The 13,630-nt window shown below is 44.0% G+C and overlaps 2 protein-coding genes across 2 annotated transcripts; one reads left to right on the top strand and one right to left on the bottom strand.

Moving 5' to 3' along the window:
* Positions 1 to 4,264: 4,264 nt before the first annotated feature.
* Positions 4,265 to 5,524, top strand: LOC127769456 (ethylene-responsive transcription factor ERF008-like). Its single transcript, XM_052295042.1, has one exon. It carries the CDS (start codon positions 4,437 to 4,439, stop codon positions 5,121 to 5,123), a length of 687 nt encoding a protein of 228 aa, XP_052151002.1. The 5' UTR covers positions 4,265 to 4,436; the 3' UTR covers positions 5,124 to 5,524.
* Positions 5,525 to 7,775: 2,251 nt separating this feature from the next.
* LOC127771125 (probable E3 ubiquitin-protein ligase HIP1) lies at positions 7,776 to 13,305 on the bottom strand. The gene is made up of 7 exons (XM_052296953.1): positions 12,891 to 13,305; positions 10,257 to 11,800; positions 10,029 to 10,169; positions 9,386 to 9,436; positions 8,859 to 8,936; positions 8,642 to 8,785; positions 7,776 to 8,159 (listed from the first exon to the last, which is right to left on the bottom strand). Exons 2-7 carry the CDS (start codon positions 11,712 to 11,714, stop codon positions 8,028 to 8,030), a joined length of 2,004 nt encoding a protein of 667 aa, XP_052152913.1. The 5' UTR covers positions 11,715 to 11,800; positions 12,891 to 13,305; the 3' UTR covers positions 7,776 to 8,027.
* Between the last annotated feature and the right edge of the window lie 325 nt (positions 13,306 to 13,630).

Genomic DNA, 13,630 nt, shown 5'->3' with positions numbered 1-13,630 from the left:
TATTTGTTTTTTTATATCGTGTCTTGGCTAGGATTCAAACCCAAGACCTATCCTTCACGCGTGCTCTACTTTACCAACTCACCTATACATCAGTTCTGTTGGAAAATGCATATCGTTCCATTTGAGCCTATCTAACTGAGATTTGAATCATACATTTGAATATCTAAAAGATTTCAAATGAAAAAGTTATCACCTATAAAATTGTAGATCTCATCAAGAGCTATAATTTCCATATAAAATTTGTCTCAATCCGTGTTCATATAAAAAAATTAAGTTAAATTATAAGACGATAATTTTTTTATTACAATAAATTTGTTGATCGTGGCAACAAAAAATAGTGAAAAGTACCATGTACTGTGTAAATTGCCACAAAAATTAAAATTATGGCGATAGAACATATTTTTTGTAACATTACGATTTTTTGTAGCGATATCTCATTTTCTATTGCAACAAAAGTACTAAATAAAACAACGATTGTATATCGTTGCATTAAAATATAATTATTTGCTACAGAAAAATTATCGTTGCAATAGTACAATATATTGCTACGAATTATTTTTTGTTGTAATAATTTGGTGGTAATAGCTTAATTATCTTGTAGTGGTGTCGCTCCCCGCTTCGCGCGCGCCACGTACGCGTACGCTGGCTTGCTTGCATATGCACGTCCCTGCGCCTGCCCACGCTACGTACGCATGCAGGTCGGTCCTAACCTAATGGTGCGTGGGGGGCTCATCTCATTTGCTCCTGGCCGGCGTGAGTCGCGCGTCGACAACCTTGAATCTGCCCAGCCCAGCCGGGGGCCACGGTGTACTGTTGTAATAGTACTATCTATCTAATCTAGCTAGCAAGAGGTCTAGCTAGTTAGATTTGCATGATTTAGACCCGGAGTTCTGGACAGGGAAGCCGGCCGCCGGCCACACGGCCAGCTATTCCCGCCCAATTATGCATGGGGGCGGCTAGCTGACGATTGACTCCACCTAAAAGGAGCCAATTATCAAGGGACAAATTAGCATAATTAAAGTGTGTATATTGGCTTTGGACTCCAATACATACTGTATAACTTCGCTGTAAAGTTTCTTTACGGAGAAAATGCCATACGTTAGTAACGGCCCAGAAATGTCGTCGTCTCAAGCTTTTGGCGCAAAGACAGTTAACGGTTTTACTTTAGTGAATGTTACCGATTGTGCTTCTAATTAATTAATGGCATTGACCTGTGTACGTGGCTTGCTGTCTGGTGTAAACAGGCAGTTCGATCAAGTACATATATACATATACATATTTCTGAAATGTGTAACGAATTTTCGACAGCTAGAACTTGAGGTGAAAGTACATGCATGCATGGCTACACGGAGGCTCACCCAAGGTCAACACGATCACAAATGTGGCGACAAAGTGTGTATGAGGGTTGGTGGAGAAGAGAAAAAAAAATATGGATGTGACGTAATTAGAGATAGTCATAATTTTATTTTATTTTCTTTTGACTTACACGATTGTCCTCGAGCTGCACACAATGTACGGTGATGTGGTTGAGGATGGAATTTATAATCAACAAAACAATTACCATAACAATGGCATGCATGATCACTAAATTGATTCAGCTTGTGCAGAAACCTTGTAATATTTTAGTGCCAAAACAAGCAGCGCGACAAACCATTTTAGTCATTAAAATCGAATAGGGTCATATGTATACCCACATGTACATAGGCCAAAATGACGAAATACCACTATTAGTTTTTCCCTGACTTAATGTTATTTCATTTGCCAGTTTGCGGTATATGCGATTTTAATCATAATAAGTTAATACGGTAACATGATATATACAATTCCTTGTGGTTTCTACGCAACTAATTGCTGACCCTACCATATGTTTATTGATCCTGGTTTCACCATGCAAAGCAATATCATCTCTCTCATATCTAAGATGAATGGTAAACACCATAAGTTTTTGTGGCTAGAATAGAAAGGCAGGCGCATGGTGTTGTCTAGTCCAATTGTGGAATAACACAAGTTATCTCAATGTGTTGTGTAGGTGTTGGTGTTGTAAGATATGAATGATAGCAATAACACCAACAATTAAACGACAATTAGTAACAAAATTTGATCTCAAATTACATATTTGTGTCGACGGGAGATACCCGTAGACCGGATAAATAAGATATTGGGGTACGTTGGTATGAGAATCTACACGATATGACGATAAACATATAAAAAACAAGGATTATACTAGTTTAGACTCCTCGTGAGGTAATAGCCATAATTCAGTTTATATGAGATTGATATGGAAAACCACAGAGTACAAAGAGAACAGATGAATCAGACAATACCGGCGAGATCATTGTCGAGATCGTTCGACGAGATCTCCCGGCGGCTTCGCCTTGTGTCCTTCGGCTTCGTAAGCTATGGCGGGTGTGTTGGCGCTGTGATTCGATGATCCTGAACTCCTTCGGGGGTGTGCCTTTTATACCATGAGTTTCCTTAGTCTCCAAGTAGAACTCGGAGACAATGAACCTTGCCGATATAGAATAATCCCTATCCTCTCCTAGTGGGACTCTGTTAATCGCCGGCCCGTGAGGATATTTTTCATAATATCTTGTATACTTCGTTATTGCATACGGAAATATATTGTATGAAAGATGGTATACCAATCTTGCATATTCGGTAAATAAATCGTAGGATAGAATGAATACCTTATCCGTAACCTTAACACTTTGAAACTCTGGTTATTAATTAGTTTTCCAATTGCCTAATTAACATATTAGATTAGTCCTGGAAAGAAACATATTCTCATCGTCTCAAAATATAACAATTTTTAGGGATGGCATATATATGCACGAGAGGAGTTGAATTTGTTTTTACCTTATCAGGATGGGTGAAGTAGTTTCGAACTATAAGAGCAAGTTTAATAGTATAGCCAAGTATTGACCTCAAATCATTTATAGTCAATTTAATAGACAATTCATATAATTGTTATCTATAAACCTATACCACACAATTAATATTTGGTCCTACTTGTCATACACACATGTATCTTGGAGTCTGTGCTGCAGCTGACTATAAATCTGTTGCCCACTGTTTTTCTCTTTTCTTTTTTATCTTTTGAAAATGTTTTTATAACTGGTTTATAGTCTGCTATTGTGTATGCTCTGATAGTTCCAAGGGATGATAGGTGCAGTGCAATGGAGTTATGGAGCTAATTCTGATGATGTATTTAACCGACCCAGCAAAGGGGCACTAGCTAATCCTGCAGTATCATGTGTTTATTGATCATAATTTCATCATGTGACACACCATAAGTCACTATGACTGGAATGGAAATGGAAAGCGCACGGCTCGTTGTCCAATTGCAAAATAACATAACTAATATCTTATCTTTTTTTTACGGAAAGAAATAAATTAGTATCTCAAACCTCAGTGTGTTGAGTAGTTATATATATAGATACTGTGATATGAATGATGACAACATCATAAAGAAATAAACACCATGATATTTGATGACAGAGTTCGATCATACTCCCACCTTTTATAGATGTTAGATTTATTCTATATTTTGATTTTCTTTTTCAAATAAGTTAATCTTATTTGTTGTTTTCATGTATTTAAAATTCAAATAAAGGGACAAATTAAATATTTAATCGGAATCTGATGAGTTTTCTTAATACTCATTGATTCTATGCATGAACATACTCCTTAATATTTTTTACATGTAAGATAATATAACTTTTCTTTGCTCTTGATGATAAAAATAATATGTATAACTCTTATAGATAAAAGGAAGAAGTTCCATATATACATCTTCAAAACTCTAATATCATTATTCCACCCTAATTAACTTAGTTTTACATTGAATTTAATCTATATTGTTATTACCGTTTGAAATCCAACTATAATTTTAATTTCTTTCAGAAACTTTTCAAATAAAACTTTTTTTAAGTATATGTTAAGTGAGGCATCGAGAAGGAAGTACATTAGTAGTACATAGAGAGGCCGGGGACTCGGCGAAAGGCAGATTCATAGGTTGATCGATGCCGCCTGCAGTATACTGTTCCGAAATGCTGCTTTTTGCACGGGTGGTTGTACTCCAAGACGGTGGTCGTCGACCTATACGATGTCCGGATGCAAGTTAGCCGGTGGACCTAACAAATTACGCTGCCGCTCGCTCAGCTCAGGCTCCCCTCCAAACAGCACAGTACAGTGCTGCCGTCGACGTCTTCCTCCCGAGCTATTTTATCATTATCGCAACCAAACTCTAATCATACCACCCCCACCCACAAAATCCCAATACAAATACCACCCATCAAATAGATAGCGAGAAAGAAAAGAGAGGAGAAGAAGAAGCCGCCCAACCAACGCCAAAAGCTACTGCTGCTTGCACAGGAGAGGGCAGAGAGAGAGAGAGAGAGAGAAGAGGGCGGCTGCGGCGGCGGCGCGCTTCGCTCATGCAGGGCGAGTACCACCGCTCCTCCAGCGAGGACTCGGCTGCTTCTGCTGCTGCTGCTGCGGCGGCGGCGGCTGCGGCTATGGCTCCTCTCGCCGCGGCTGCGGCGGCGGTTGCTGCCAAGGAGGAGCAGGCGGCGGCGGCGGCGGTGCTGCCGCTGCAGCAGCAGCAGCCGAGGCGGCAGTACCGTGGCGTGCGGATGCGGAAGTGGGGCAAGTGGGTGGCGGAGATCCGGGAGCCGCACAAGCGGACGCGCATCTGGCTGGGGTCGTACGCGACGCCCGTGGCGGCGGCGCGCGCCTACGACACGGCGGTGTTCTACCTCCGCGGGCGGTCGGCGCGGCTCAACTTCCCCGAGGAGATCTCCTCGCTGGCGTCGCTGTCCGAGGGCGGCGGCGCGAGCGAGCCCCGCGAGCCCGACGGCGGCACGCTGTCCGCGGCCTCGATCCGGAAGAAGGCCATCGAGGTCGGCTCCCGCGTCGACGCGCTCCAGACCGGCATGATGGTCGCGCCGACGACCCACCACCGCGAGCGGCAGAAGCACCACCACCACCCGCACCTGCAGCCGCACGGCGAGGAGCAACACCACCACCACGAGCAGAAGCACCAGCGGACGGCGTGGAGCGGCCGCGCCAAGAACCCGGATCTCAACCAGGCGCCAAGCCCGGAGAACTCCGACGCCGAGTAGAAGCCAACAAAACCGCCTCCGCGCGGCAAGATCGATCAACGGCTTCGTCAACATGCAGCCAGCGTATGATCACCTCCACCACGTACGCTCGCTGCATCCATCCACCTACCACCTATTCGTCCAACCCTCATCTCCACCTCGGCGGCGGCGGCGGCGGCTTCGTGGCGAGATTTTTCGATGCGGTTTTGGATAAGAACAAGGGAAGGGCAGCGTCGGGAGGAGGGCGGTGGAGACGGGGGAGGAGGAGGACGCCACAAGTGGCGGTCTTTCCAAATGTCAAAAAAGACAGCTGTAACAGTGATAAAACAAGTCATCCTCTCTGTTTTTTTTTTCCTCTCTCTTCTCCGTGTTATTATCGACTAGATAAGCAGCGATTAATTAATCCGTCCTTCCCCCTTTAATTCTTCTTTGGTTGCGTCGTCGCACACACAGTACAGGGAGTATATACAATTTGCCAAGCTTGATCCAGTTGCTCATCTGCCTCACCCCTTAATCCAGTTGTCTGTTGGTGAGCAAACCCCGGCCGGCGCGCGTTAGGTTAGGCAGCCAGCCACCCACATCGTTAATCACTCTCACAGTTAAGCATCTGCCTGTAATGCGTGTGTGTGAACGTGCAAAAACGCAATCATGCATGGGATCAGTGGACGGCGTAGTGGTGGTGAGCCATGTCTTTTGGCTAATCTAATCACCAATTATGAGCTTACCACAATACCACTAGTACTATCATGGGGGAGGTAGCAATCAGGTCGGTGTCCAATGGCAGGAGCCCGTAGTACAACTAACTCGGCAGGAGTGTCCGCCTTCCTGCCTGTGCCTGCCATTGAAAGTATGCGTCGCGTACTCGCGTTGCATATTTGCATGGGGATCGATGGTTGTTAGCCTGGCCGGCCACCACATTGGAAAAACGTCGTCGTGATTGGTCATGATTGCAGTGGCGTGTACTACGTTTTCTCATATTTTGCATGAGCTTCAAGTACTCCTACAACCGACCTTCTATTGCGAAACAGTGGCTGTTCGTGCCGGAAATCGAATGGATTGATTCGGACTCGGCGTGGCAGGTTATGAATCCTCTGGGCTGCATCATATCAACGATGGGTGAACAAGAACAACCCATGTAGTATGTACTTACGCCGCGGCAGTAAATTTTGCTGGACCATCAGCACATGATGGTAGTAATGCAAAACACGGGCTAGCTGCAGACGCATGCAGAGGCGACAGCAGTGCAATTTTTTTTCGTACGTACAGACAGTGCGTGCCGGCCGCCCCCACCCCTCCACTGTTCTACCTCCCCAATTGTTGTGGAACTAACTTTTGCATCAAACTCGTCCTCTCTCGCCCGTTAATTCCCTCAAAACTCGATTAAATTTTCGAATGGACAAAACACTGTTTTCTCCTTAAGAGAGTACTACATTTTGTTACTATTTGTACCACAATCTGACCCTTTTCCAGCGATCCATTCATCAATTGTCATCAACTAGCTCTCCAGGATGTTGTTACTGTTCTTTGAGAATTGTTGTAGCCAGACTCAGCCAGACCGAAGCTCGCCTGTACTACAAAGGCCAAAGGGAGGGGCCTCGGCGGTGTAGTTTGCGATTGCTGAAAGGGAAGGCGACGTTGCCTGGCGACTCGCTACCTTTTCTGGCCTTTTTGGGCGCCCTACCGATCGGACCCAACAAGCCACCCACGAAACCAGCACGCCATGACACATCCGCTTGTGTGCTGCTCCTCCCACGAAAAAAGGGCCCCCCGTTTGGGGGCGCGCACCCGACCAGCCGCACCCCAAATCATCTGGCTGCATCCGCATCGTCTGTAGCCGATCACACGGCTCCCACGGCTCCCCCCTCCCCTCCAAACTGGGCCCGTTTCGATCGATCAACCTCTGCCAACCGCAGCCCAGCCTCGAATCAACAAGGCCCATAACACGTTGTAATGAGCGCGCGAAAAACTTTCTTGTGAAAGTACAGGAGTCGGAGGAAGGAATCCGTATCTAACGATGATTGTGTCCGTGTTGTGCTTGTGCACAAATCGTGATGGGGCATGGAATCGAGTTCTAACGTGTCCGGCCGCTGCTAGCGTCCAATTCGCTGAGCTTGACGGCGAATCTAAACATGCAGTTCCAAATCAGGGCCCTATCTAGCTAGCTACTACTACTAGTAGCATTAGCAGCAAGTGAGGGCAAGCACAAAGCAGTCGAGTCGCGAGCAGTAGATGAGTGGAGCGGAGACGATACCCTGCCGGTGGGAATACCAGCTACAGCGACCGGTGGCCGCGCCGCGACGTGCGTGTTTTTTTGCCGCTTTCTGTGGCGTCGCGCGCGTGCCACCAACACCAAGTCACCAACCCCTGCGTTTGCCGGTCGCGATGCCGCGGCGGGGACGTCGGCGTGTGGGCGGATGAGAGGGAAAAGGCTCCAAAAGAGGCCGGGGGGGAGTTGGGCCGGCGACGGCGACGTCGGCAATTGCGTGCCGGCTTTTCGCGCCGCGGGCGTCTGTGGCCGACAAGAAACAGATACAAGGTGCAACGAACAAAAACGCATTGGATCGATCAGGCAGAGAGGAAACATGAATTACTGCAAAACAGTAGTACCAGGTTGGTTGGCACATGGTAGTAGCATGCGTAGCAGATAAGGCAGGATTAACAGGGCACAGACAGTGAAAAAAATATTGAGCCATCATCCAATATACCAGCCATAAATATTCAGTTGAATGCAGAGCGACAGATTCCAGGGATTATTTACTGCAGGAGGGGGCAGTTTGCAGGGACCAGTTCTTTTACCTTTTTTTTAATCAAATTTGTAGGTCAATGGCAAAAAAAATTTCTAATCAAAAAACGGCACGGTAATATGAATCACTAAACGATCTTGCGATCGAACAAGCACGCAGTGTTTACTGCCCTGTGCTTTTTCTAAGACTTCAGAGCAGTATTTTTGCATATGGGACAGGTGTTCTTCACAACCAGCCATTGCCTGACGCATCCAACATGGAAGTCATGTCCACAGTCCAGTGTCCCGAGATCATCCCCATCAACATACTCTTCCTGGATAAACAGCGAGAACGAACATAGTTAGAAGACATCAATATGAATTATTAGTTTGCAGAATTGCCAAAACTTTTCATTGATTTAAGAAGACAATGAAGAAAAAGGAAGATATTGAGCAAAGACAATTCCTCAAGTGTATCCCAAGGTAAGATATTTGCTTGGGTAGGTCAGTATATGCAGCACTAGGAATCTTGAACAAAATCATATTCAACTTTCAGCTACAAGTTTTAAAAGTTGAGCATTGTTGTCCAACTGGTAGTGGTTCACAGGCCTGACCGACTTAATTGATAATTACAGCTACATTATTGATAGATGAGTGTTTTTCAAGTTAAAATGGACATACTCACAGGCTTATGTCACCTATTAGGTATGGCGTACAATTAACAAAGCTAAATGCACAAAGCACTGAACCTGCTAGATTTCAAGTTAACTAAACAAAGGAAACTATGTCACAAGCTTCTGATAGGCCTGAGTTATACCTGGCAGATACAGCATGGCTCTTCTTCCACAGATGCTTCCAACCTCCATGATGAGAATTTCCTTTGCTTTAGGAGCTTTGTCACTTCTTCCTCGCTGAGGCCAGTGCTAACATTGCCTATTCTTTCTTCCAGTGCCAATAGCTCCTGGAAGACAACAGCAATTATCAGAGTTTTGCTGGAGAAAGATCCAGATAATATTGTGCTAAGGAAAACCAACCTCATAAGACATGTTGTCTATGTCAAGGCGCATATCCCTGTGTCTGTCATGAATGTCGACTCCACCATAGAAAATGGACTGTAGCAAGAACAGATATACGTGGAAGCAAGAGTAAATACCTCAAGAAATAAGCAAAGATTTTAGAAAACAAAAAAGGGTTCAGTGCAAGTTGTTGCCTATTTGTTTCTCTCTGTTGAAATGATGACTATATTTTTCTGAATTATAGATATACTATGGTCTTTCATGCATTCACTATATACTATTTCCATATTACAAGAAACTTCTGTTTTCAGAAACAAAACAACACCTTATGCGATCTCTCTTTTATAAAATGGATTAGAATCCAGCCTCTACATCCAAACTGAATGGACAGAGCAAACCTTATGTAATCCTAGCATCAACTAGTATTAGTCAGCCAGTCTTGCTGTGAGTTTTTAGGACATAATATAGTTTCATCAATCTCTACAAGTCCGTGCAGATAAAAATAGGCAACTGTAGGTAACTCCGAAACCACAGTTGTTACTGACCTCAAATCTTACATTTTCCCCTCTGTGAATCATTTCAAGCGCGTTCCGGATCTGGTGACAAGCAAAAAGGTAAGAAACATATTGTCTTGCATAGACTTCATGGTTACACAAGTAAATAAATGAACGACGCATCCAACATGGATGGCTCACTAGTTATTGCCTATGTCCAAGCCACATAGTTCTAGAGAATAACATGTGGCTAGAAACAAAACGTAGCATGCATAAGGTAAACGGTCCATTGAATTTTATAACTATTAATCCACTGTGTCATTTAAAACCAAAACAAGATATGTGCTCTCTCTCTCTCTGTTGAGTTAATAAAATTAAGTGTCACTACTAGGTACAAGATGATGGTGCGTAAAGGGGGGGGGGGATTTAGCAACTGCCGTAACATTTTCAGATTGGTGAGAAACTAAAGTTTATCTTTCCACCGCAGAATTAGGTGGATGGCTGGCTGCAGACATGCGAAGAAGCATGTGAGATCAAAGGGGAAATGAGATTTAGAAGATCGTCAGAATATTATTCCTAATGATGCTTCTGTATGTCCACTAAACGGATGTAAACATAACATTATTCTGATTTCTGACCTAGTTCAGAAACAAGGCAGGCAAGAGAAGGGAAAAAAAGAGAGCAGAATTGATACCTCAATTAATCTTCTTCCTTCCCTGCTCCTAGTTGACAACGGAACACCCCAAACACCATCACCTTGTCGTTCTAACAGAAAACCGGACCTTAGGCGTGGGTGCTGATGGCCACGAAGAGCTCCAGATAAACGACTTATCTCCTATAAAAGAAAAAAACGCAAGAAGATTACTAAAAGATAAATCGATTTGAAAATGGAACATATTGAACTGAGCAGGCGAAAAGCTACCTCTGACAAATTACGAGGATTACGTCTATGCAAGTTTTGATGGGCAATAAATGGAGAGCCTGCTGGTGGATTAACCATCGAATTGGTATTAGCTCTCGATGAAGAAGGAACATTTCCTGGAATGGTAGTAGCTCTGCCATCTACATTCCAACTAGATGGTTCTGGTATCAAATGCCTCATGTCTAGTGCGGCCAGAGGAACTGCATCAGGGAAGCTGGTAGCCACTACATTCCTCGCGCTAAATTCCTCACTACCAATAATTCTGTTCTCCAAATTGCCTGTTCTTGATGATGAGGCCCCTGGACCAGTGAACCGGTGTGACATCTGTGGAATGCCAGGAACGACATTCATTGGATGCTGGTATTGAAAGTTCAGGCTACTGACCACTGGAATTACCTCCGGTGGTTCATCAAATGAACTCTGAAAGGGAGGTGGATGATGATTCCATGAATTGGAATGTCTGATAGTACTTGAAGATGGCCACACACCATAGGGGCCAATATGTTGAGCCAGGCTAGTTCTTGGCCGAAAACTTCTTTGTGAGCCTCCTGAATTGTTATTGCCTCCACTAGGATCATAGCTACTAGATGACAATCCAGCTGTAGTAGCTCCATAACGCGGGAGTTGTTCATCAAGAGTGCTTGGAACCAACAGACAATTAGGAGAGGGTAAATTTGTACTAGGAGAGGGATTATGACTCGAAGAAGCAATGTTATGGAAAATACTATCGTTCCTGTGGGAAAAACTAGTGCTAGCACCTGCCGAGCACTGCCCATTAACTCCTTCTATATTTTTCCTCTTGCATGCCAGCCGGCGGCCATCCAGGGAACTGCCTGGTCGCTGATCAATGCCTTCTGGCATCAAGGAAAAATCACCTAAAGGATTTTCACTGCCATTCAAAGAATTAAAAGGCTCAGGTTGATCTGCACCTAATATGAATGTCCTGTATGGATGTAATCTCAGCTCAGAGGCTTGACCATTTGAACCAGTATGAGAGCAGCCACCATGTAGTTCAGAGCCTTGTGAAGCACCATTCACATTTGAATTTTCACCAGATAGATCATTACCATTGATGTTAAGGCCTATATCAACATTATCCAAAGAAAGGTTGCGCTCAGCTACCAAGCGCCTTTCACCAATCCTTAGGCCACCACCGATATTACGTTGCTCAGCTTTGATCTCATTAGAGCCCCCAAAATGTAGTGAACTGCCACTTGCACTTGCTTCGCCTGATTCCCAAAAACCTAAAAAAGTGCCATTTTGATGCACACCGTTTCCATAAGGAATAGTTCCATCACTACGGTTCACCTGATAACCTTGAAGGTTATGTGACTCCACTGAACCAAGAATGTTGTTCCAATATCCTTGTTGATCCATGACAGGGTTTCCTGAACTGGATGCATGGTCAAATCCAAACACATCAGCAAGCTGCTCAACAGAGTTCTTCTGTCCTTGCATTACTGAAGATGTGCTCTTTATCAATTGATGTCTGGCAATAGCATCTCAGGTGCTGTTCATCTCTTTCAACAATTGAAGCAAGTGGTCTGCAAATGTAAGAAAGATTGTAAGATATTAGAATTTTGGGTAAAAAATATGTTCTTAGCATTGCCCGTACAGAAGAAGCAAACAAACAGTCTCAAATTGAAGGAATGTTGAATGCTACGGTTCATCACACGCTAGGTTCTGCTGAATTTCAGTCATTATGTTACTGAACAACGCAAGTCTAATCGTATTGTTATATACTATCTTTAACTAATTAACATCTATAGAAATGTGAACAGACAAATCTTTTGTTCATGACTCGGCTATCAGAAAGTTATTCTTTTTGATAAAAGGGTTACTATCCAGAAGCAGGAAGACTAGTTTGGGTTTTACAGAATAGCAATTCATTCTGTCATTGATGAGAGCATTAACTAATTTTACTGTAGCAATCTTGGCATGAACCGCATTTGGTGAGGTATATGGATGCACCAAACTTGATGGTTTGGGCTGTTGTAAGCAAAGGGTGTGCTGATGCATGCAATTTAATGAGTGTGAGACACGGTGATTGTACATTGCATGCGACCTAAACAGATGGACTGCATGCAAGATGGGCCCCATTGCCTCTGTGGACAATCCAAAAAATATACTACTACTACTCTCATTTTATTTGCATTTAATTCCCTTCCTTTTCGGTTTGCAAAAAAAAAAAAGAAGTTTTAAGTAAAAAAGACAAACGGAAAGAAAAGGTAGAAGCGGCGATCCACGGTTTCAAGGGACAGGTTGATTTTCTCGTGACGAAATTGAAAGGCAACCAACACAGGGAGGAATTTAACGAACCAAGAACACCAAGTCATCTCTGTTTCTCACCGTAACACCAAGCAAAGAGAAACGTACCGTTTACAAAGTTTGAAGAAATGTGTTTATGAAAAAGAAAAACACGAATTTTTCACGGTTTAATAGCATTTGACACATTCCGGACTGTAGAAAACATCTCGTGGGATGAACCACGAAAGAATCAACACAAGAAAGGACATGTATTGCAAAGGAACCATGGATTTCCAACCAAAGAGTATGGCAGGCCACCATGCAGAATCAAAAGAACAAGAGAAATTAAACAAAAACATAGACACAGAGAGATGCAGCAAACCGTACCAGCAACAGGTGCAGAGATTTTCCAAACAGCAGCTCTCAAGAACCACACGAGCCAAACCAAAGAACAGACTTTTCTCGATTTCCCTTCTCCTCTCCTCTCCTCCCCCCCTTCGTTTCTTGATCCTCTCCAAGGCAGAGAGAGGAAGAAAGAAAGAGAGAGAGAGGGAGAGAAAGAACGAAGAATCAGCACAACAACCGGAGGAAACGACCGATTGCTAGAAGAGAGGAGGAGAGAAAGATGGTGCGGAGGAGGCGACCGAATTCAGAGAGATCGGCAGGGTGGGTGGAGAAGGGAATGGGTGGAGGAAATTTTGTCAAGGAGGAGAGAGCGAGAGGAAGGAGGAGAAGGAGAAAGACAGGGAGAGGAGGTGGGGTGGTGGTGGTGATGAGAGGATGTAAGAGGAGGAAGAGAGAGAAGTTTGGCTGAATTTGGATTTATTTATTTCTCCATCTCATCTCTCCCTCTCTCTCTCTCTTCCTGTGGGTCTTGGTTGGAAGGATCCCTTTCTTCCTCCCCCACTAAAACCCAGCCTTTAAATGCTCCCCAATTAGGATTAGAATTAACATCTCCTTTAACAAGGGCCAAACAAAGATTAGTAGAGAGCAGAGAGCCACTGTTGTGTTGTCTTTCACATGACCTCCCTCCCCCATCCACTTTTGGATTTTTGCAGCACTCTTTCTCTGCATGCTCATCCTCTCCATTGAATAGTGTATTATCCTGCTCTCTTTTTTTTTTCTTC

The sequence above is a fragment of the Oryza glaberrima genome, chromosome 4 (assembly GCF_000147395.1).
Source record: "Oryza glaberrima chromosome 4, OglaRS2, whole genome shotgun sequence".
Lineage (NCBI taxonomy): Eukaryota > Viridiplantae > Streptophyta > Magnoliopsida > Poales > Poaceae > Oryza > Oryza glaberrima.
The sequence above is the reverse complement of the archived record's forward strand: the minus strand, read 5'-3'. Positions and strand labels throughout refer to the sequence as shown.

Excerpts from the sequence above, each read along its gene's own strand:
- LOC127769456 (XM_052295042.1), top strand. The coding sequence starts at position 4,437 with ATGCAGGGCGAGTACCACCGCTCCTCCAGCGAGGACTCGGCTGCTTCT.
- LOC127771125 (XM_052296953.1), bottom strand. The coding sequence starts at position 11,714 with ATGCAAGGACAGAAGAACTCTGTTGAGCAGCTTGCTGATGTGTTTGGA. Across the intron at positions 8,786-8,858 it reads TAGACAACATGTCTTATGAG|GAGCTATTGGCACTGGAAGA; the intron begins GTTGGTTTTCCT and ends GTTGTCTTCCAG. Across the intron at positions 8,160-8,641 it reads AGCCATGCTGTATCTGCCAG|GAAGAGTATGTTGATGGGGA; the intron begins GTATAACTCAGG and ends CTGTTTATCCAG.